General features: G+C 40.4%; 1 protein-coding gene across 7 annotated transcripts in view; it reads left to right on the top strand.

Annotated features, from left to right (window-relative positions):
• The window catches only part of AKT3 (AKT serine/threonine kinase 3), a 281,463-nt gene that overhangs the window by 126,725 nt on the left and 129,429 nt on the right, over positions 1-25,309 (top strand). For all 7 annotated transcript variants that reach the window (XM_043511466.1, XM_038396391.2, XM_043511467.1 and 4 more), the window contains one exon: positions 7,244-7,369. In XM_043511466.1, coding sequence (XP_043367401.1) covers positions 7,244-7,369 — 126 coding nt within the window. The remainder of the gene's footprint in view (positions 1-7,243; positions 7,370-25,309) is intronic.

Genomic DNA, 25,309 nt, shown 5'->3' with positions numbered 1-25,309 from the left:
ATCCTGTATAGTCTTCTACCAGATAAACTGGGTGGGGGACATTCTAGCTAGAGGTAGGTACAAAAGATGAGGGTATGGGAACCCCATTAGTGAGGTCCAGGAACAGTGCCCCGGTAAGAAGCCCAGCTCTCCTACTCACTTCCAGCTGCTGGGAAATGTGCTGCGACTTCAACTAGAGTGCTGTTACTGGATTTTCCTGGGTGACTCAGTCAACCTCTTAGTTTTGATCTCTGTCCATGTCCTATTGGAAAGAAGATGATTTCTGCCTTTTCCGCTTCCTGGTTGTTGCAAGGGGGAGGAAGGTCTCTCACAAGGTTCTTGACAGTTTCTGCCTATAGGTTCTGAACAGCAGTAGTAAAACTGATCAGTCTTGTTAATTACACTATGATGGTACTTTGTTAAGCTGGGAGAACATTAGGTGAACTGGAATGGTCTGTAGCCTCAGAAAGACAACATTCCCTCAGTTTACATTCACTTCTCATTTATCTACACTCCCAGGCTAGAAACTTCTTAAGGAATGCTTCAGTACTGCATAAATAGATGGCAATATATCCTCTTCACACTTAAGGAAAACTTCCCACTGGTGAATAGACAATTGAATTTTTCAAGTCTTAATATAGATGTACTCAAAATGTCATTTAGTATTAGCAGTGGCTTCTTGGAAACATGCATTTTTATTTAAATATGGGCTGCCTTACTATATAAAAGACCAAGGATAGGATCTAAACATTTATTGCCAAAATTTGGCTCTCCTTAAAGTAAATTTGTGTGTGTGCGTGCATCTATAATACTCCATTATATTAAACAGCATACACTTGATGCTGAGGGAAGATATACTTTTCATTTCTTTTAATCTCAATTTTTTTACAGTTGCTTTAGATTACATTTCAATTTCCATATGTTATGAAATCACAACAGGTAAATATTTACTAAAACCATTGTAAATTTAATAACTGTCATCTTAGGTAAAAAGTCATTTCTGATGCTTCTTATGTTGTGTTAGGTAACACTGCCCTCAGAGGGCCAAGGTAAGTAAATTCAATTTAAAAACAAAAAGCAGTATTTTTGATGTCTTGCTTGACCTGGCATCTCTCATTATCTTACTTCATTTTAATAACTTTTATATTAATATGCTTTAGCCTTGGTTTCTTTTAAACAGTTTTTGTTTGCCCCATTTTCCTAGTCTTTGCTGTAAGGGTACATTGTTATTTTTGTCCCTCCATTTGTTTTATCTGAACATGAGAGAGATTGTAGTCTATTTTAAAACAGAAAACATGTACATTTCTCCCTTAAAAATAAAAAAAATAGTGCACCTGGCTTCGTCCCATCCCCCGACCCCTTCCCAACAAATAAAAAATCCCAAACAATCCCTCACCCCACAATGTTCTTTCTTTTTAAAACCTTTTTGGTAAATTGATAAGGAAATATCTGAGGCAGATTTTTGGTGTTCTCTGCTTACTGGTGTGTGTGGTTTTTTTTTTTTTAAATCTTACTTGTGTCTGTGTGGCAGCTGTTGCTCCTTTCTGGGAAGCAAGTTCTTGAACTCAAAGGCTTCCTTCCGTTGCCTGTCAGCTCTATCTTAAAAATGTTTTCCTGACATCTCCAGAAGCCCTTTTCATATTTAAAAGTATCAAACTCTGTTAAATAAAATAGGTTAAATTATTTATTGCATAGATGACCAATTTGTCTTAATTACTGTGATTCTTCAGCAATAAAATTAGTTGGGTATTTTTGAATTAGTAATTCTCAAAAGGAGAGCTGAATTCTCATTTTCTTAAGATTACAAATGGATGTTAATAGTAAAAGGAACCATAAAGTGTTCGGTGAAGTCTGTGTTTGAAGACGTAGTTAGAGACCTGAGGTAAATTTAAAGACATAACTGACTTTAAGAGATTCATTTTATGTGCGCATGAGCAAACTGAAGACTCTTGTCTGGTTCCACAGAAATCTCCTCCCACCAGAGCTCTTCAGCAAAGTATCAAAATTACAAGCATTATATCCTTACAACAAACTCCTTATTAGAAAAAAAAATCGGAAGGCAAGTCACTGTTGCTATCTGCTTGGCTAAGAAATGGCCGTATAAACCCCCTTTCATTGGTGTTGCACTTAATACATTGGCAATAACAACCAAAGAATGTCAGGTGAAGAACAATTCAGAACTTCATTCTCATGACCCTGTGGGTACGTGTATGTAATAATTAAACACCTGTGGGCTGGCCTGGGTCAGCTCACAGGGTTTGGGCTGCGGGGCTGTAAAATTGCTGTGTAGACATTTGGGCTCAGGCTGCAGCCTGAACCTTTGGCCCCACAAGGGTGGAGGGTCCCACAGCCTGGGCTCCAGCCTAAGTCCAAATGTCTACACAGCTGTCGTCTATTCCAGTGTTGACGTACTCAGTATTACCATATTCCTTGTATAGCTACCTCAACGTTTTTTTTTTTTTTTTTTTGCTTTGTCAAAGATCCAGACTTTTATTTTCATGTGAATCAGAATTTGTTGCCATATCAATTCCCAATTTTGGGGAACGCCCAGGGAAATATTGCTGGAGGAGCAAAGAAGTTGAAGCTGTGTCCTGGGTTACAGAATTTTCCTTAAAGAAAAGGAGTACTTGTGGCACCTTAGAGACTAACAAATTTATTAGAGCATAAGCTTTCGTGAGCTACAGCTCACTTCATCGGATGCATTTGGTGGAAAAGACACCATTTTTCATGCATCCGATGAAGTGAGCTGTAGCTCACGAAAGCTTATGCTCTAATAAATTTGTTAGTCTCTAAGGTGCCACAAGTACTCCTTTTCTTTTTGCGAATACAGACTAACACGGCTGCTACTCTGAAACCTGTCAGAATTTTCCTTGTATGTGAAAGTGCCATTATTCTGTAATAGCGTTAAATACTTTGACCAGAGTTAAAAAGATGCATGAATAACTTGGTTTACTTCAGTGCAATGTGTAAAATTTATACACTTCTTCGAAGTCTAGTAAGCAGATTCTAGGAGAACATGTTTTTCAATTTAGAAGGGCATAAATTTAAGCAAAATAATAATTTAGCTTAAATTAACCCAGCAGGAAGCTGGGTACAAACTGAATAATTCTGTATAGAAAAACTACTGCTATTTTAACTACCTCAAAGGCTGTACTTCATTAAATTGTCAGGCCATCTCTTCTGCTGGTTAGTCCATGTGGACTTCTCTTTTCTCACAAAATCCTTTACTTTAATCTTAACACTTGAATATACAAACTTTCAAATGTAAATCTTTTGCAGTTCTTTTATGTTTAAGGTACTTGGTAAACATATGTTCTATTCTGAAAATATATTCTTACTATGACTTCAAATTTAGTATTAGCTTCTTCTTTAGAAATGTAATAGACTTTAAATGATGTTTACATATGCACATATTTTTATTGCTGAAAAACATAAAAGCTTAAAGTTGAAATGCTGATAGGTCATTTGGAAGTCAGAGAGTTGACATCCGTTACAAATATCCTGAGATATGTAGTGTATGAATGTTTGTTTCTTATGGTGAGAATTTCGGCTTCATGTGAACACTAATCTCTTTTAAGAAACATAGACTGAAAGCTTTCAGAGTAGCAGCCGTGTTAGTCTGTATTTGCAAAAAGAAAAGGAGTACTTGTGGCACCTTAGAGACTAACAAATTTATTTGAGCATAAGCTTTCGTGAGCTACAACTCACTTCATTGGATGCATTTGGTGGAAAATACAGTGGGGAGATTTATATACACACACACAGAGAACATGAAACAATGGGTTTTATCATACACACTGTAAGGAGAGTGATCACTTAAGATGAGCCATCACTAGCAGCGGGGGGGGGGGGGGGGGGAAGGAGGAAAACCTTTCATGGTGACAAGCAAGGTAGGCTATTTCCAGCAGTTAACAAGAACATATGAGGAACAGTGGGGGGTGGGGTGGGGGGAGAAATAACATGTGGAAATAGTTTTACTTTGTGTAATGACTCATCCATTCCCAGTCTCTATTCAAGCCTAAGTTAATTGTGTCCAGTTAGCAAATTAATTCCAATTCAGCAGTCTCTCGTTGGAGTCTGTTTTTGAAGTTTTTTTTGTTGAAGGATAGCCACCCTCAGGTCTGTAATCGAGTGACCGGAGAGATTGAAGTGTTCTCCGACTGGTTTTTGAATGTTATAATTCTTGACGTCTGATTTGTGTCCATTTATTCTTTTACGTAGAGACTGTCCAGTTTGACCAATGTACATGGCAGAGGGGCATTGCTGGCACATGATGGCATATATCACATTGGTAGATGCACAGGTGAACGAGCCTCTGATAGTGTGGCTGATGTGATTAGGCCCTATGATGGTGTCCCCTGAAGAGATATGTGGACAGAGTTGGCAACAGGCTTTGTTGCAAGGATAGGTTCCTGGATTAGTGGTTCTGTTGTGTGGTATGTGTTTGCTGGTGAGTATTTTGCTTCAGGTTGGGGGGCTGTCTATAAGCAAGGACTGGCCTGTCTCCCAAGATCTGTGAGCGTGATGGGTCGTCCTTCAGGATAGGTTGTAGATCCTTGATGATGCGTTGGAGAGGTTTTAGTTGGGGGCTGAAGGTGATGGCTAGTGACGTTTTGTTGTTTTCTTTGTTGGGCCTGTCCTGTAGTAGGTGACTTCTGGGTACTCTTCTGGCTCTGTCAGTCTGTTTCTTCATTTCAGCAGGTGGGTATTGCAGTTGTAAGAATGCATGATAGAGATCTTGTAGGTGTTTGTCTCTGTCTGAGGGGTTGGCGCAAATGCGGTTATATCGTAGAGCTCTGCTGTAGACAATGGATCGTGTGGTATGATCTGGATGAAAGCTAGAGGCATGTAGATAGGAATAGCGGTCAGTAGGTTTCCGATATAGGGTGGTGTTTATGTGACCATTTTGTATTAGCACCGTAGTGTCCAGGAAGTGGATCTCTTGTGTGGACTGGTCCAGGCTGAGGTTGATGGTGGGATGGAAATAGTTGAAATCCTGGTGGAATTCCTCAAGGGCTTCTTTTCCATGGGTCCAGATGATGAGGATGTCATCAATGTAGTGCAAGTAGAGTAGAGGCATTAGGGGACGAGAGCTGAGGAAGCGTTGTTCTAAGTCAGCCATAAAAATGTTGGCATACTGTGGGGCCATGCGGGTACCCATCGCAGTGCCACTGATTTAAAGGTATACATTGTCCCCAAATGTGAAATAGTTATGGGTGAGGACAAAGTCACGAAGTTCAGCCACCAGGTTAGCCGTGACATTATCGGGGATACTGTTCCTGATGGCTTGTAGTCCATCTTTGTGTGGAATTTTAATCTTAAAACAATTGGATTATGCAGAAGGGAGCATAATTATTTTTATAAGGGAGCATTTTATAAATTTAAGCAGAGGAAAATGAGTGTATCTCGATAACTATTAAGCTATTTCAGCAATTAAGTGAAATATTAACCAGTATGATGTTGATTTTATTCTTTAGATTTCTGAAGTGCAAGTGTGGGCATCCATCCATTTTTGTGGGCATGGTATCTATACATTAAAAATTACAATATAAACAAAAAACTGCACATAAGTATATTCCCCTAAACTCACTTCATTTTCAATAGTCTTTATCCAGGCCAGTTTTGTTATAGCAATATTGATCATTCCAAGAGAAGGCACACCCTTCAATGTATCTGTGTGCAAAAATTATATTAACTTTTTTTGTGAAGGAAACAACATCCTGAAAAAGCAAATATGGGTGTGATCCATCTTTAAGAACCACGCAAAGTTAATGTATTTTAAAGAAAGACATCCATGGTGCAAGAGACCTGAGAAGTTGTGCTGTATTGTATATTCCTTTTAGAATGAAATGTTCTGCATGTGGCTATCATTGTGGGCTACTATATTGGGGCTGAAATGTAAGGCAAAACCATGCTGTTTAGCACTAGTATATGTAAGTAACATGGGAATTGATTTAAGTGTATTCATTTAAACTCTTTAAAGACCCAGATATAGAAGTGTTGCAGGAGGTTTTGTTCATAGTAGACAACAACACATCATTACTGGTTGATCGCTACAGCAGATTTGTGAATTATTTGGATGAAGACATTGTCTTTATTCCTGAAATATCATTGCATAAATCATCTAGATAAAACATTTCTCCAAAATTCATCATAAAAAATTTTTAAACCAGTCACTTTTTTGAATTCAAAGCTTTTGATTCAGATCATTTTGATTTATTGGAGAAGATTGGTTTCCTATATTTTAATCCAGTAATGCATGTAAATAGCTTGCATTAGTAATTTTTGAGAAGATAGAAATTCATTCCACAACACCTTCTGCTTGGCATATTAGTTTCACTATTTTCTTACCAACACTTCTGTGAAGGAGCATTTCATTAGTCAGTGAAGTTCTTGAAATTGCATTATGAACAAACTGATCTACTACTTGTTGATTGTCTCCTTTAATATCACAACTGTATGTGTTAGATTTTGCTTACTTCTCTGGCTGTATCAAGTGCACATCTAGCTGGTTAACAGGAAGATCTTGAAATTGATTTACATTCTTTGTGGAAAATTTTCAGCATGCATCAGTGGAAGAAGGTGGTAATATGATTTAGTGGTTGATGGCTTGTAGTTTATACCACTTCCACTTCTAGTAAACAGTGCATCTGTCTAGTTCATTTTAAACTGCATTTGATTATCTTTTCAAAGCATGTGTTAAATTCAAAAGCAATTTTTAACAGCTCTTTGATCTCAATAAGATTTTGCACAGTATATGTACTTTCCTCTGTTCGTGTATGTAATTGGACAATTTTCTGAGCCTCTGTTTTTTTATTATTCTTAAACTGGATTTTGCATTGGGTCTTTGCATGGTAGATAAGTTTTGGGAAGCTAATTTATAATCAACAATGCTGACGAGAGAAGGTCCATTTTTACCTCCTTGGCCCTGGATTTTACCACAATGTAATAAACAGCACATGCTGTTTCTTTATTATTCATTTCACTTTAGAAAGAGTATCTAGGATGTCAGTGTTTTTAAAATAATGTATGTGATCTATGTGTAAGGTTTTGCTTTGCCCACAACTCTGTGTGTATTGTTGAATGAATCTCTGGAGACATAAGGTGCAATTCATTATAAAAGTGTGACTTTTTTTCTTTTAAATGAAAAAAATGGTTCAAGCAAATTCTGACACTGTTAATGTTGGGCACGGATACGGCGCTGTAACATCTCTTATCAAAGTCTTTCTTTTCTTTGGTATTAATGTATGTTTTTCTTATATAGGAGAATATATCAAAAATTGGCGGCCAAGATACTTCCTGTTGAAGACAGATGGTTCTTTCATAGGGTATAAGGAGAAGCCTCAAGATGTGGATCTACCATATCCCCTCAACAACTTTTCAGTGGCAAGTAAGTCTCTCTTCAGCATCTGTTATACCTACAGTATTTAAATCACTATAAACCTGTTTAATTCTTTGCACATAATTATATATATTTATATTTACTGTATTAAAATATTTTAGATCCCATGGTAGTGTGTTTATATAAAGAGGGAGGGACATACATTATCGCTCAATATAAAATGTTAACTCTTAGCATATTGATAAATACCTACTACATTACACTTTATATGTGTAATTTAAAAATCCACTGTCAAACCTAAAAGTTTGATGCTGTGAGTCAAGGTAGTTCCACTGTGGTTGAAGTCAAACTCTTGGAACACCTTGGAAATACCACTAAAGTTTTACCAAATATTAGGTTTTGAAGCTTTTCCAATGAAAGTTTTTTCATTATCTGTAACCTTAACTAACAACAACAAATTAGACAAGCGACTGTCATAAGATGTACATTTGTGGGAAAAGGTTACCTATACGAAGACACTCCCACTCTTTTCCTTTCCCCAGTAATATCTATAAAATCACTTGAAAACTCAAAGTAATTAGAAAATTATCCGGACTGTCAAATGGCACAAAATCAAGCTAAAGGATTAGTCACTTGGATAATCAGGTAATCAGCTCTCCACAGGGGGTAATCAGTAGTTCCAAGCAATCAAACAATTTACATGTATTAGCAAGTCTGTGAAGTATGCATCCAGTGGATAAAATGGAGCCATGTTGATTTCCAGTTTTTTTTATAGAACTTGTTTAAAAGGTAACCTTTCAGATTCAGTTTGTCCCCAGAAGGTGAGGATAGTAGAAAGGTGTTTCCAGATGAAGACATATGGCCTATGGTGTTTGCCACAAAAATAAAAGTATTTGAGGGACTAAACTGAATAAAGATATTGTGTGGACAAAGGCTGGGATTTTCAAAGGAGCCTAAGGGAATTAGACACCCAAATCCTATTGCAAGTTGGCTTGAAAAATAATATGATGATTAAGCCTTGTCATTTCTAGATCTATAAGAATTAGAGTTTGGACAAAATTTTCAAAGGAGCATACAGGAGTTAGGCACCCAAATCTTATTAGGCTTTTTTGAAAATCTCATTCATATTCTACACCCTTTGTGAAGGAGCGTTCTGCCCTGTTAAGAGACAACCAGAACTTCTGAACCAAAACAGCCTGGGTATATTTAAGGAGGCTGTCTGCTCAGCCCTAAAGCTTGGCCTGTTTGAACAGAAACAGGAAGCTGAACAGGAGAGAGGGGACTAAAAGCCATCCAGGTTGCAAGGGATGATGAACTCTCTCCAGTTCCAGAAGAGTAGCCTGACCAGGCTCAGAGGCCTTGTTTTTGGACTTAATTAAGTTTGGGATCTCTGAACCAGGGTACTGAGTTTAGGGCCCTTGAACTATTTTTCCAAGTACTCCTTCTATGCTGGTTTATTAAAGAAGACATATTTATTTTGATTTGTTTGTTTTGGCTTCTTCTTGCATCAATCTGTGAATGTGAACTTACTGACACCCAAAGACAAGGCACACCTGTAGTATCGCACTTGGTCACAGCAGGGCATTTTGAGATGACCCACACTGTTAACAAACGTACAGATCCACAAATGATAAAGTTCAGTTCTTGTAATACTTGTTAAGCTATATTGTTAGAAAAGAAAACTGGTATATGATATGATACAATATACAGCCTATTCGTTAACTCATACTAATACAAGGAATTTATATAGATTACAATATTTTTTTTTCAACTGAATGCATCTGATGAAATGAGCTGTAGCTCACAAAAGCTTATGCTCAGATAAATTTGTTAGTCTCTAAGGTGCCACAAGTACTCCTTTTCTTTTTGTGAATACAGACTAACATGGCTGCTACTCTGAAATATATCATATGGCATCTGTAGTTCAGGTAGGGGAGCAGTGAAGAGAGATCCTGTGGCCAAGTTTCAGAAGGAATGGCTATGGGGACAGTAGAAGGGTCAGAAAGTAGCATTTATTTGTTACATTAAAGAGAGGGTTAAGAAGTTATATGTTGCAGAAAAAATGCCTCTTGATATTTGATTTGAAAAGTTAAGGAATCAATTGTGTGTAGGGAGGTTACTTCATGTGGGAGCAATCTGTAAAAGAAACTTCCTACTACTCTGGAGAGATGAGAGTGGTAAGTAGAAAGAAGCCTAGTATCAAAGGAACATGGAGAATACAGTAGAAGTTCTGTTTGGTAATTGTAGTTGGAGTAGTTCATTTGAGGACCTTGGAACTAGAGTAAAAGACTTCGTACTGGATTCTGACATACACAAGTAACCATTGAAGAATTCTAAGAACATGGGTGAGGGAAAATAAAATAACATTTGTTACCTTTTGGATACACTTCGGTTTAGTGTCTTGGATTTCCATTAACATCTAAAGGGTAGAAATTACAATATTGTGCATGAGAAGAAAGAAGATGACATATCGATATCTTGGCGATGTGACATGATGGTGGACAAGCCATGAAGGAAGTACTGGTATTGTAAAGCTTGTTTTGTGCCTCCCATCAAATGTCAGGGCAGCAATTTATATTTCTTCTGTAAGGAGGTAGTAGCGCTATCAGAATCATTGTATTCAATGCAAGGGTCTTCTTGGTCTCCCTTGCCAAAGCTGGAACGGAGATAGACTGGAGAAGCCCTGCTGGTTCTCTAGTGGAGAAGCTGCCAGCACCTCCCCATCATATTCACAAAAGGATCTAGCTTTCAGACAAAATAGAAGCCTGAACAAATTCTGGCCAACGTGCAAGCAACCGCAGACTTCCTTACAGTCCACACAGCATTTCTCCACTTCCCCTTAATTGGGAAGGGAAGGCAGCCAGAACCACCAGAAGACATTATGGACAGTGGTAAGTGGCCTCATGGTCCACTTTCTTTATCATTTACTAATGTTCCTCTCCTCCACGCCTTCATGCCTCACATGTTCTCCAGGCTCTTCCAAATACGAATTTTCCCTTGCAGCAAACTTTTCAGGGGTTTATTGCAGATTTTTTTTGGCCAGAGATTTGTTCCCTTTGGGATGTGCCTCAACCCTTAGTGACTTCTGCCTTCTGTCTGCAGCTTCAAAAGTGCTTGAGCTCTGGCACTTCCATTCCTGGGTTATCTTGTGACTGGGCCTTCTAGACCCTTACTCTCAAGAGACTCCTCTGGAACATCTAGCAAGAGGTGGTTGTTTTGAGCCAAAGAGACTCCCATCTCTCCCTGGCTGAAGAGACTGAGTATGGCAGAGAGGCTGTTTCTCATCTGATTCAAAGTAGTACAGTATAGCTGGCTCCTTGCCCAAAGAAGTTTGGCCTTTACTCTATTATTTTCCTTGTGAAGGAGTGCTTGGGAGAACAGGTCTGGTCTTGATTTAAAATACCTAGACAGATATTTAAGGAAGTCCAAAATTCATTATGGAGACGCTCAAGTTAACTTTAGCAGCCATCAACAAAGGGGACTTCCTATACTCCATAGACCTGAAGGAAGCCTATGTTCATATGTTTCAGAGTAGCAGCCGTGTTAGTCTGTATTCGCAAAAAGAAAAGGAGTACTTGTGGCACCTTAGAGACTAACAAATTTATTAGAGCATAAGCTTTCGTGAGCTACAGCTCACTTCATCGGATGCATTTTTTTTTTCCACCAAATGCATCCGATGAAGTGAGCTGTAGCTCACGAAAGCTTATGCTCTAATAAATTTGTTAGTCTCTAAGGTGCCACAAGTACTCCTTTTCTTTTTATGTTCATATGAAATACCTATTCAGTCAGCTCCCAGGCATGTCTCTCTCTTTACATAGGGGCACCAGTATTTTCAGTACTGCTTCTTACCATTTAGTTTGGTAACTGGATCCAGTGTGTATAGACATACTCATAGCTGCTCTGAGACAGGAATGTTTACCTGTTTTTAATTGATGTCATCAGAGTCTTGTGCAGAGGAAAGGCAGAAAAGGACATTTGGAGGACAATACAATTTGTGGATTATTGTGGATTCATCAACTTGCATTGTTTCCTCTGTGTGCTATTTTAGTTCCACTAGGAAGAGGAAGTCTTCATTTCATCCAGACATTGAGCGCTTCCTAGGTGCACCACCATTGATTTCCCTCCCCCTCCCCCCCTTGAATTCATCAGGTATAACTCTGGGATCTGAATGTCATCTTATTGGCCCTAATTTTGTTTCAATTTAAACATGTCAGAAAAATTTCACTATTTCTTGTCTGTCAAAGTAGTTCTCAGCTAACATATCCTCAGAGATGTATTAAATCTCAAATTTTCACCTTCCGCTGTGACAAAATTGTCATCAGGACTAAAACCAGTCTTTGTATCCAAAGTAAATTCAGTGTTTATTTTGCACAGGAAATGATCATACCCTCCTTTTGCACCAAAATATCAGATTTGAAAGGGAGACTTTAGCATATTCTCAGTAACACACAGGCTTTACTGATTTCATATTGAGCATTCCAAGCCCTTTAGAAAAAATCAAAGGTTCTTTTTTGTCTTGTGCCATCCAGTATCAAAAGAAAAGACGACATTTAAGTTCTTCATATTAGGATGGATTCATCTGGCCATATCAGAAGCTTAAAGAGCGAGGTCCTTAGCTCCATCATTTAATCTCAATGCCCATTCCCTTAGAGGTATGGTGACTTGAAGACCAAGTGTTCTTATGATCTGTAAGAGGAAATGTATGAAATTGCAACATAGCCCTTGTTGCTCACCTTCACCAGACTCTAAAAATTGGACGTCCTATCTTCCACAGCTGCTGCCTTCACATGAAGGGTGCTCTAGATCAGGGATCTCAAACTTGAATCACCACAAGGACCACATGAGGACTAATACATTGGCCCATGGGCTGCATCACAGACACCTCCCCGTCCCCACTCCACCCCTTCCATGAGGGCCCTGCCCCATCCCACCTCTTCCCTTTCCCCTTCCAACCCCTTCCCCAAATCCCCGCCCCTGCTCCGCCTCTTCTCCACCTTCTCCCCTGAGCGTGCAGCTCCCCGCTCCTCCCCACTCCCTCCTGGAAAGCGCTAAGCTCCACTAAACAGCTGTTTGGTGGCGGGAAGCGCCTGGAGGGAGGGGCAGCGAAGGGGAGGGGAGCTTGGTGGCCCGCAGGAAATTACTCCGGGGGGGGGTGCAGGGAGCTTGGGGGGGGCCACAGGAAATAACCCCATGGGCAGCATGTTTGAGACCCCTGCTCTAGACACTGGTTCTGTGGTGAGGAGAAATTCAGAACTAACAAATAGTTTGGTACTGGTTGTTTCTGCATTCCAATTTCTCAAGTTCAGCCTTCTTAATACTTGCATTAAAATAATCTAAACATAGGAATGACCATACTGAATCAGACCAGTGGTCCGATTAGCCCAGTATCCTGTCTTCTTACAGTGGCCAATGCCAGACGCTTCAGAGTGAATGAACAGAACAGGTTTCAGAGTAGCAGCCGTGTTAGTCTGTATTCGCAAAAAGAAAAGGAGTACTTGTGGCACCTTAGAGACTAACAAATTTATTTGAGCATAAGCTTTCGTGAGCTATAGCTCACTTCATTGGCTGTAGCTCATGAAAGCTTATGCTCAAATAAATTTGTTAGTCTCTAAGGTGCCACAAGTACTCCTTTTCTTTTTGTGAACAGAACAGGGCAATCATCAAGTGATCCATCTCCTGTTCTCCAGTCCCAGCATCTGGCAGTCATAGGCCTGGGGACACCCAGACCGTCTTGGCTAATAGCCACTGTTGGACCTGTTTGCCATGAACTTATCTCATGGTTTTTGAACCGACTTATATTTTTGGCCTTCACAAAATCCTCTGGCAACCAGTTCCACCGGTTGACTGTGGGTTGTGTGAAGAAGTACTTCCTTATGTTTGATTTAAACCTGCTGCCTATTAATTTCATTGGGTGACCCCTAGTTCTTGTGTTATGTGAAGGGGTAAATAACACTTCCTTATTCACTTTCTCCACACCATACATTATTTTATAGATCTCTATCCTATCTCCCCTTAGTTGTCTTTTCTAAGCTGAAGAGTCCCAGTGTTTTAAATCTCTCCTCATATGGAAGCTATTCCATGCCCATAATCATTTTTGTTGCCCTTTTCTATACCTTTTCTTACCTGTGGACCTTGATGTGACAGAGAATAGGAAAATTTGTTTCTGGTTTACCAGAAATTTTCCGTTCTTCAAATGGCATGGCCCACAGATCTAACACATATAGGGCCTTGGATCTGTTGACTAATTACATTAGTTTGGAGTCCTATATGCACTGTAGTGGGTTTTTAGATACGTATATTATAGCTCCTATAATGTGTAATAATTAGTTCTGGTCAGTGGTATTTTTCTGGCTGTGGAAAACATCTCAAAGTGGTGGGCTGTTCAGATTGGAGTGGCTTCTCTTTCCTTCCAAGGATGGACAGATCTGCTTCTGCCACCCTTGTGCCATGCAGATTGAAGACTTGTTGTCATGGATCTGTAGACTGTGATACTTGAAGAAAGGACATTTTTGTTAAACAAGATACATTTTTCTTTTTTGGAGGGGAATCATTTGGATAATCTTAACATCAATTATTGTTGATTAAGACAGGTTTCAGAGTAGCAGCCGTGTTAGTCTGTAAAAAAGAAAAGGAGGACTTGTGGCACTTTAGAGACTAACAAATTTATTTGAGCATAAGCTTTTGTGAGCTACAGCTCACTTCATCGGATGCATTCAGTGGAGTGACTGTAAGAATAGAGGAAGATACGTTTTTGCCTAATAAAGAATCTAGTAATACATTTTAAGAAAAGAATGAATGTAAAATTCAGGGACATTTTTTAGTGTCTGAGAAACTTGAATCCTCTGCCAATGGTCTGTGGTTAAATAAATTAGAACTATTTCATAAAACAGATTTTATTTGCCTTACAGCCATCTACCAGAAACTGAAATATACTTCAAGAAAAAATGCATTATGTGGCTGCATAACATAAAAAGTTTTCAGAGTTTTGAGTAAGGATTAGGTAAACAGACTGCCCTCAGAGTAGCATCTGACATTAACCATAAACATAAAAATTACATGAAAGAGTTAAAATGATAATGCAAGTTCTTGTTGCACAGTAAATTGGCAAAGGAATATAATTTTTTTTTTGTTCACTACTTTATTGGGGAGGAGTTTGAATTAAGCCCCCCCCCAAAAGTCCATAAAAGTGAATGAAAACAGCATCTAGATGCATTCTGTCTCATTTACAGCACCTGGTAAGCTTTAATAATTGGTCTAATGTGATTGGAAAGCTCCTGTGATTGGAAAGTTCCTGAAATGCTGCAGGTTTGCATCCTCAAGCAACGTATCATATTCATTCTTAATAAAAGTGGAGTAAGTTACTTCTCATAGATTCCTGCTTTGCAGATGGACAGTGAGAGAATTGTTAATACCATTTTGGTCAAGTTCGCATTGAGTGCAACATGTCATGTGATGTCTATTCATTGTTCTTGTGATGTGAGGAGATAGTTTCAGTCCAGTTCTTATTGTCCATATGATAAAACATTAGGATTGGCTGTAACTTGCATCTTTTTTTTTAGTTGTCTAAGCAGAAAAGACAAAGTTTGAGGGCAGTCTCTTCAGGTGGAGACTCGTACTCATTGGTGCAGTGGTGTTGGCAAGTTTGCAGTGCCATTATTTAAGCTGTACCTGTTCTGTGTTTAAAAAGATGATTTCAGTCTCCAGGGCAACTTTCACAAACTCTCAGTTCTGTTCAGTACTATGTTAATGTGTATTAGGGAATGTTTAGTACGTACCAGGAGGATCTATATAGGCCAAATAGTCCACAACATGTTGGTGTGCTTTAAAAATCACACTGCTTTAGTGCGCATTTGTCAAGGCTGATTCCTCACTCTGACACTTCGAGTGCAGAAGGTGGGGGCACACCAGGATTCTAAAAATTAATACTGGCCACTCCAGGCTTGTATTAAAACTCCCAAGGTTACAGCGTCTCTCTGACCTTGGATGGGTAGATGCTGCCACCGCATAAATGCAAAAAAACCCCTTTTGAACCTAGGAAGGTGCACTTGGGAATTCTACCCTGTGGGATACCCTCAAGCCCTTTCACCCCCCTTCCGGGGAAGAGCTGAGAAAGAAAACAAAGGAAATCAGCTGTTGCCACCAGCTAATTAAACAACGTGCAGAAATGTCTTAGGACACAAAAGCCCAATCCTGTTGTTTTTTAAAAAGGTAAATTTTATTAAAAGCAAAAGAGAAAGATAATACATCTGGAATGTAGGCTATTTCTAGATTTAAAAAGAGCAAATATAATAATAGTGTCAAGAATGGTTTTTTGGAGGTCCAGTTTAATGGTTACAAGCAAAACAAAAGCATTTGGGGGTTAGCACAGAGGAGTCCACAAGCCATAAAGAAATAAGAGATAAACCTAATCACGTCTTCCTAGAAATTTCCTGATCTGCTTACATATCTGGGGGTTTCAAATGAGTAGTTTCTAGGTATGATCTGATTATTTTCATACCTGGCCCACAGGGCTGGAGATATGCTGTAAAAAGCTATCTCTGTCTGTCTGTTCTCCGGAGAGAGGGGACAGAGCAGACAGACAAAGGGAAAGTTTTTTCCCAGTTTAAAAAAGTTCTGGCCCTCCAGTTGGCTCTTTTGGTAAGGTGTTCACTCCTTTCCTTTTACCTATGGGCTTTTTTAATGCTTTATAGGTAAAGCAAGTTGAGAACAGCTGCTAACAGGGATTTTGTAGCTAACTGGCTGGCTGGGTGTCCATAAAAGGGAGCTACGCCCCACCTCTGCTTCATTTATCACAGCATTGTTGCTCTGTGTAGACAAGCCCTTTGTTTCCCAGACCTGTTGGCACTCTTTCTGTGCTTTTATTCCTAATATCTTCCAAAATTTTCAAAAACACACCAGTAAAATATTCTGTCTGTAACCCTGCACAGTGAATGCTTTCCATCTACAGTATGGTGACTGCAGGGATATGCTGAGGGAGCAGAACCTGCATTTTTTTTTTAGTGCAAGGCCCTCATTTCTAACAAGGCAAGGTATATTTACATTGATAAGGCTTTGATTCATCATACCTTTTTGGCCAGGCGTCTAAATAGTAATACCCTAAGTTTTGTTCATCATATCTTTTCTGTCACAGGACAAAGTATTTAAGTGGTGTTACTTTTCTCAGGATGTTTTAGAGGAAATATGGGAGTCTGCTTAAACTGACTTGAAGTTAGCTTAAACTTCTCCCCTCTGTCCCACAGCTACAGTACTTAGTTTAAAAATTTAAAAACAGTGGGGAGACGCATCTAAATCTCTCTGTCACAGTGTTCAGGGTGCAATCCAGACCAGTGAGGGGTTGTCACGTCTTACCCTATAACTTTACCTGAGTTCCCCACAAAGCTTTGCTACTGTAACTTCCTGCCTGGAATGTTCAGTCAGCAACAAGCATGCAGGCCACACTGAGTGTCTGTGTGCACTGGCAGTCCCGGTCTAGCAATTCCGACTCCACCAACCTGTCATCAGCCTTAGTTATTACAACCAGCAAGCCTGAGTTACAACCCCAGCACACTCCCAGTCCTGAATTTTCCCAAAACTATGTTCTCTTGAATGTCTATTCTTCTCCTGGACAGTTAAGAGAAATAATAACATTCATTTGTTCCTCCAAAGACACAAAAGCACATCACAGTTTATAACCTTAACTGGGGTACACCCTTCCATTTTTATATTAACTGTAAAACAAGTTTATTAACAAAAGAAGATAGGCTTTTAAGTGAATTCAAGTATAAGCGAGAACATTAGAAAGGGTTATAAGCAAATAAAAGTGAAAGCATGCATCTGAAAGTCTAAAACTTGACCAAAGCCTGTACCTTACTAGATTAAGATGGTTTCTCACCAGTCATTGTGTTTCCCACACATGGCTGACTTTCCCTTAGTCAGGTCCTTCCATGGAAGTACAAGATGCTGGCTTTCTTTGTCTTTCTAGGTGAAAGATCTTTGCCTAAGCAGGTTTCTCACCTGTATTCGATTTCCAGTGACGCCTGCGCACTCCTGGTTAAAGGACCCATTTTTCTCAGCTTCGAAAAGCTCTGGCCTCTTTTGTCTGTCTAATGAAGGATGCCAAAGATGTCTTCTGTCTTTTCTTATATTTCCAAAGTTCGGTTACTTTAGTTCAAGAGACAGGATGACCTCATGCTGTCTTTTCCCGTCCTGTTGGCTTCCCATCCTCCTGTAGGTAAATGGGGCTTTCATTGTTTTGATTCCACCATGTTTAATTTACATAAGAGACCGATAAATAGCTTCCTTCTCTCCTGTCTGGGAGGGAACCTGTTTTTCCCTGTTTAGCCACAGATTTTAAAGCCTAATATCATTAAGTATCCATATTTCCTCATATCATGTTAATGTGTACATTTCACCATGATCTTAATCACCAGTGTGTCATTAGCTTTCAGAAAAGACCTCGCTCTATATACTTTTATAATACAATAATATTGTATACAATCAGTTGTTTCAGTTGTTTATCACTTGAGGTTCAGCCCCCTTCCCCTTTATAGACCAGTAAGCCTTTGCAATGTATTCTTTGAAAAGTAAACTCAGATAAAACTCCTTAAAAATAAACTCCTCTCTCTTGCTGGGTGTAGAGGACATGCTGTCTCCTCCTCCACTTGTTTGCTTGATAACTTTGTTTACCTGATGTGTAAAATTGGACCTTCATTATCTCTGCCTGATGATCAGGCTGGTCAGAGAAGCAAATAATCATTCCTTTATCTAGGGCAGACCTGTTTACCATCTCCTCCTGACATATTTGGATTAAACACACTTTGATAATAATTCCAGCATACATCCATAACTCTTAATACACAACATGTTCATACTGCACAAAAGAATATTGATGTTAAATGAGTTATTAGTTTTCAAATGATACCTCACAAATTACATTATGTACAAAGATTATTAAAACTGTGTGAAAGCTGTGAATACAAGGGCGCTTAAAGTCACACCCTCCTTTTAAGACTTCAGCAAAGGAGCGTTGGAGTTGCAAGAAAAAAAAGGGGGTGGGCTGGCTACGTGCCCAGAAAAATTGCCCAGTTAGAAAGAAGTCCATATTAAATTTGTCAAATGTATGAAGAGGAATCCAGTAAACCTCCTAAATAAATATGGGGGATAGGAGGGGGGAAATCCTGTATCTGTAAATAAATATTATGAGATCTCATTTCAATAAACTATAAAGGAGAAGTCAACCAAAACCTTGATAACTATAAATAGAGAAAAGAAAGTGTGACAAGGTTGGCTTAGCCCGAGAGATCACATCTGCCACTTAATTTTCCACTTTTTCGATACCTGCTGAATTCATGTACAGATCTGTACATTTCAAACAACATCCCTTCACTTATGGTGTAATTATTACACACACACAATAAATATAGAAGTAGTGCTTCCCTTGTGCAGCAGGGAGTTCACAATGAGCACTCTAGTTGCGACGATGGGTTGGCTTTGTCTGGGCCAGTGGGGGAAAGAAAGCCTGCTCCTGTAATGATTGCCTTCCCCCCATGCCCACCATCATGGGACACCAGCTTTCTTGTGATCTTGAAGATAGGGTAGTTGGGGGAGGAAGGTCTTCCCAGCTGATAGACTGGACTGAAGGTTGCAGTAGAAGCCCATTGGACCTGTGCACTGAATGAGAGAGCTTATAAGCCCTTTCCTGTGCCCAGGGCACTGTTTTGCACCTGGGAACAACAGCTCCCTCCTTCCGCTCCTTAGAATTAGAGCAGGACCAGGATTTTGCTTGCTGAGGGCATCATACTACTTGACTTTTGAGGCTTGGAAGGAATTTTTCCCTTATTGCCAGATTGGCCTGGACCAGCTGGTTGATGATTTTGTTTTGTTTTGCTTTCCCCTTAGCTGCTTGGGAAGGGTAGGAAGGTTAGGTTAAATTATAAACACTTTGGGACACTACACTTTGTTGTAGTGATGCTGTGTGCTGCATTGGTCTCAGGATCAGGTAAAAAGCTGAGAAAGAGAGAGGATAGGAAGAATCTGAGGGTCAGAAAGGAATACAGGAAGGAAGGGAAGACAGAGTAATCAGGCTTGGGTCTTCATTGGTGCAGTGGTGATGGCCTGACATTTCAATATGTTGAACTTCAGGGCTCATGAACAAAGGCCAGTCTCTAGAATGAAGCAGAGGCCTGTCTGCCTTTCCCTCAAAAGTCTGTTCCTCCATTTGTTCCCTCTCCCCAAATATTCCTTTTTAAGGAGCCCAAAAGTGGGAGATGAATTATTATTCTATTCACTAATTAGGCCTAATTTTTGACACACCAGTTTTGTTTGCCATGTTGTCGTAGCTGTGTTGGTCCCAGGATATCAGAGAGACAAAGTGAGTGAGGTAATATCTTTTATTGGGCCAGCTTCTGTTTGTGGAAGATGCAAGCTTTCTGATTCCATTCTCCTCTTATCAGGCATGATTTCAACACAGTCCTTTGGCTGTATTCGTAGACCTTGTTTTTGGACTAATTTAGTCTGTCTGTATTTTGTACCTTTTCCTTTCAGCATTTGTTATTTTAGGTGACTGTAACACTTTATAAAACTCTCACCTGCTTTTCCACAGTTGAGCTCACAACTGGACCTGCTAGGCCTCGGTTATTACAACAGGTCCAGTTCCTTGATTAACTGGAAGTGGGATTATCGGAAGGCATCCCTTCAACAATGTGGGTGATGGGGCTGGGGCTCGTATTGTCTTGTATGAAGGGAAGCCAGTAGCATCATAGCCTTGCTGTTGCAACCTGTTAAAGATTTGGATGGGATTCGGGTTAAAGGCAGCCTTTTTTTTGGTTGATATGGATTGTGTAAGTATGACCACACTGCATTGGATGAGTTATTGTCGGATAGTTTTTGGAATGTGTTAAATTAATAATGTTGTGGCCTTGTTAAACCACCTTCCTAGTGCGTTGTTTTTTTTTTTGGTGTCTGGGACAAAAAGCCCATGCCTTATGCTGTTACATCCTCTTGCAGCAGGGTCTCACAGCGTCTTCTGGGCTCTGTAATCTGTCAGTCCTCTGTTTGGCTCAGTACTCTTATCAAGCTTGGCTTGTTTACCTAACCAAAAGAAGGCTGAGGGGAGATATGATTGCGCTGTATAAATACTTCAGAGGGATAAATACCAGAAAGGAAGAGGAGTTATTTAAGTTAAGCGCCATTTGTTCGTTTGTTCACATTGGATACAAAGTGGCCATCAACATATTTAGGCTTGAAATTAGACTGACAGTTAGAAGTCTTAGAGGACCGGCCTTCCAAGCGGAGCAGTGGGTGGCACAAAACCTTACTGGCTTCAAGACTGAGCTTGATAAGTTTATGGAGGGGAAGCATGCTGGTAATATGTGAGGAGAAAAAGCTGCCACTCACCTCCAACCAAGGAACCCAGGTGTTTAGTTGAGCACTAACTGCTCCTTGCCAGGGAAGGACAAGGTGGCCTGAGCAGAAGTGATCCAGGAACACATGTGCAATCATGACAACATAAGGCAATGCTGCTCCCAGAATGGTGAGGAGAGAGGATATTGCTACTGAGCACTGCAGTTCATAGTGGGAGGGAAGAAAGGTGAGGAGGATTTGGGCTAGGTGGTAGAGATTCACCAGACCTCATCCACAGCTTTTAGTGGCAATAGCATAGGGAAAGTTGGAAAATCGCTAGCCTTCACCCCATAAAACTTTATGGGCAACACTTGCACCGGATGGATTTTAGGTCCCATTTTCCAGAAAGGTATTGCAGTGTTCCCAGCTCTCATGATTTTTTCTTTTTGCAAGTCTCATGATATTTGGTGTTTTTTTTTTCCCAAAGCCTAAGCCCTGGAGTCATGTGAATACCTGATTTGAAAAAAATTCAAGCCCTCTTTGTTGCTGAAAAATCTCAAAAACATGAGGCAAATATATAAAACCAAGAAAGCAGATAAAAAGAACATAAGATGTTTTAATCTTTTCATTTTTTTTAGCACAAATGGGGGGTTGACTCATGATTTTTTAATACTGGGGTGGCAACATAGTGACAGAAAAAAGCCATTACTGGTATTTGTAGTATACAGCAGCAACCTTTAGTCCAGTTTAATAAAGTTTTTTGTAAGTGAATATGCATTCACTGCGGGATGTATTTGGGTGAGGCCTACAGCTGAATATAGTGCTCAGTCTGTAAGGCTTTTATATCTAGAACCCACTGAGACCAGCACCTTACACTGAGAGAGTAATCCTGAGTAAGGATCAGGTACATCCTGTTGCCTATGCAAGAGACTGCTGGCAATAAGGACCAGATCTCTCTCTAGCTGGATCAAGCAGCCCCTATGGATAGGCCAGGAAATAATATCCTTTGGTTTCAACTGAAGGATGTCAAATAAAGGATCCCAATTTTCAACTAGAGTCTCAGCAGCACCCAGATAGAGTGGGAAAACCATCCTGTTCAACAGCTCCTGGAATTGTTGATGTGGTGAGGAAACCACTGAAGTCACAATGTTCTCACCTGGTGATATTCCATAGATTGGGATGTCATCCACTGGGATGTCATCGACACCATCGTCTATGTCTGTGTAAACACATCCCAAGTGTATCTGGGATTGAGAGTCTTCGGTTTTTTAGAGATGGTCAGTATGGTGGCAAAGCAGGTGGCACAGCCAATGAGGATGGGAGTATCGGCAGTACCAGTGCTTTAGGTGGAAACACTGATTGCATAGGTGGCAGTGTAAGCAGAGCCAAGGTCAAAGGAGCAAGCATTGGTATTGGGGGGCCAGGTAGGATGCCAGCAGGGCCAAGTATGGTGCCAGTGGGATTGGACATTATGGCAGTGGTGCCATAGGATAAGACTGTGATGCTGAAAGCGAAGTCAATGGACCCAGGAGTGGCAAGTATGGTGGGGCCAACCATCTCAACCAAGTAGATCAACCATGACCCTTAACGTGTCCTGTAGTGCAGACCACAACATGCATCATACAAAGTTGTGTGGAGTATCTATTTGGTTACAGGGACAAAGAAATGTCAGTGGGATGAGATGGTAAAGTTGGGGTGGACCAAAAAGGTTCCCCCCCACCCCTTCTTCAAAAAGGGTTGCAAATGGATCCTGCAAATCAAAGGCAAGGTTTGGTGCCAAAAGTAGAGATTCCAGGGTCCCATGTAGCGGAGGATCCGCTTGTCTTGGCAATGCCAAAGACATAAATGAGATGAGCCCTGGACAATGAGCTCTCTTGTGTTGCCCAGGTGCTTCGGAGGGTCAAGGTGCCTTCCTGGGAAGTGAAGTCTTTTCTTTTCTGATTGTCTTATTCAAGTTGATGCGTGATTCTTCTCTTCAATGATCTGACGCTGGAGTGCCCAATGCCAATGAGGAGTGAGAAATACATGGTGCCACATCCCTCTGAGTACAGTGAACGTGGGGCACTGTGAGCCTTGAGAAGCTGTTGCTAATTAATTATTTTTGGTACCAAGAAGGATTCTTGAGCCTGCAAAGGTGTGGAAAATGGCAATTGAGATAAGGGTTTTGAAGATCCAGCGCTAGAGCCTTTCTTGGTTGTCGGTGCCAAAGGTGGTGCTGACTTGGAAGTTCGGTCATGAGGCTTACACCATTTGTTGGCTTTGGTGCTGAAGCAGATCTTTGAGGGCCATGTTATCAGCCTGGTCAACCAGTGACATGGCTGGAGGTTTTAGCACCTCACTAGTTAGATGCTCTCTCAGTGTAAGGTGCTGGTCTCAGTGGGTTCTAGATATAAAAGCCTTACAGACTGAGCACTATATTCAGCTGTAGGCCTCACCCAAATACATCCCGCAGTGAATGCATATTCACTTACAAAAAACTTTATTAAACTGGACTAAAGGTTGCTGCTGTATACTACAAATACCAGTAATGGCTTTTTTCTGTCACTATGTTGCCACCCCAGTATTAAAAAAATTTTTTTTTTTTTTTTTTTTTACTTCATCTGACATCTTAGTGCTAACTCTCTGGTGCATACAGTAGCTGTGGAAAAAAGCAAAGAGCATGGCCACCTCTCAAGTAGACTGTGGACAAAGAGGGATGCAGACTGGAATGAGAAATACCTGTTGTTCTGCATATACAGTTCTTCCCTTTGTCCTTTTGATTGTTCTGGAATGCTCCACCGGGATTGAAGCCATACTCATTGCCCACAGTTATGCTGGGCTGATCATGTGTTGCGGATGGATCGTACCAGAATGCCAAAGCAGTTGCTGTATGGCAAAATGAAAGTGGGTAACTGTGCATGAAGTGGTGAGAAGAAACAATTCTAGGACTCACTGAAGCATGAGTTGAAGCAGTGCAATATTGACTTTGACACCTGGGAGTCATCAGCATAGATAGATCATACTAGTGAGCTGCAGACACTCGTGGGGTTACTCAGTTTGAGATTAATTTCCATGTGGATCTTGAGGCATAGAGGCTAAGTCATAAACAATAGCAGATGCTGCGGGCACAGACTGTAATCCCTTCCTCGATATCAAGCTACATGTGCCTTCAATGAGGAAAGGACTGCCATTTGCAGATTGGTGGTTTTTGTCCACAGTTGTTCTCATGAGATATAATATCTTTATTAGCATAATTTCTGATGTATGCAGAACAACAACAAAAATAATTAATTGCACCAAGGGTATTCAACAAAATGCTGGATTTAACAGCACATCTAAAAAGACCCAAAGGGTGAAACTTTGGACAACTGTCTCCTTAACGCCAGTTCACTTAATTCAGTAAGTCTAATGTGCTATCTGTTTCACAAGCTAGAGCTGGAAATCAGCTAGGAGAAATCATGTCAAATCCCATGTTAAAAGATAACATTTATAAGTGAGACACTGGACTTGACTGAAGGCTCAGCATTCCTGCCAGAGGAGCAATTTTTCCACATGCTACAGTTCTGTACACCTGTACACCCGACACAATCAACCATGCCAGAGAACAGAGTTTTTCATGGGGCTTGTTTGTGCCACTTCATACAAGACTCCCAACAAGACCTTTACAACACTCGCTGGCACACATATACACCCCAAACATGAGCAGTCTACAGAGGCATGTGACCATCCCACCAGAGGTGCTACATAAATTCTCCTGGTTGAAGTACAGAGAATGGACTAGTAGGAGTACAGTTCAGCCCTCGGCTCAGGCAGTGGTGGTCTTAGCAGATGCATCCATGGTTGGCTAGGGAGCTCACTTTCAGGAGTCAGAAATGCAGGGTTTGTTGAATTTGCAAGAATCCATACTTCATTTGGTGTCCAGGAACTTTGGGTCATACACTGATGCTAAGGGATACCTGCCCTTTGTCTCAAGGAAAATAGTTCAGATCCTAACCAATAACATTACTGACATGCATTATCTGAACCAACCAGGGGATGCTTATTCCCCCATATTTTGCCAGAAAATGATGAAACTCTGGCACTGGGGTATCCATCATTATGTATATCCTGTAGCCCTATACTTGTCAAGAGTACAGAGTATCCAAGCAGACTGTTTGAGGATGCTGAAGCAGGGCCAACACAAATGGTCTTTGAATGAGGTGGTGGCTCAGCACTTGTTAAGCAGGTGAGGACTCCTGAAATAGGTCTGTTTGTCACTAGGGAGAACACTAAATGCAACCTACTATGATCCGGTGGGCAGGGACAAGGCCTCACCAATACTGTCCTATTGCACTGGTCCAGTGACTTTCCATATGCACTTCTGCCCATGCTCTTAATACTCAGGGTATACAGAAGATCCAAAGGGACAGGATAAAAGTTCTGTTGATAGCACCAGTGTGGCCAGGACAACACTGGTACAGCAACTTGTTACAGCTCCCTTGGGAGCTCTCATACCACCTACTCCAATCTATAGACTTCCTCTCCCAAGCAGAAGAGAAAATTCTCGACTTAATTTTCCATCCTGGCACCTGGTGGTCTGGATGATAGGCTTCTAATGGGTCCTCACCTTAGTTGCGGTGCAAGAGTAATTGAGATCCTATCCTATTCAGAAAACCTGCAACACAATAGTGTTATGGACATTTTTATGCT

Source organism: Dermochelys coriacea, chromosome 3, assembly GCF_009764565.3.
Source record: "Dermochelys coriacea isolate rDerCor1 chromosome 3, rDerCor1.pri.v4, whole genome shotgun sequence".
Taxonomy (NCBI): Eukaryota; Metazoa; Chordata; order Testudines; family Dermochelyidae; genus Dermochelys; species Dermochelys coriacea.
This window is presented reverse-complemented; position numbering and strand designations above follow the sequence as displayed.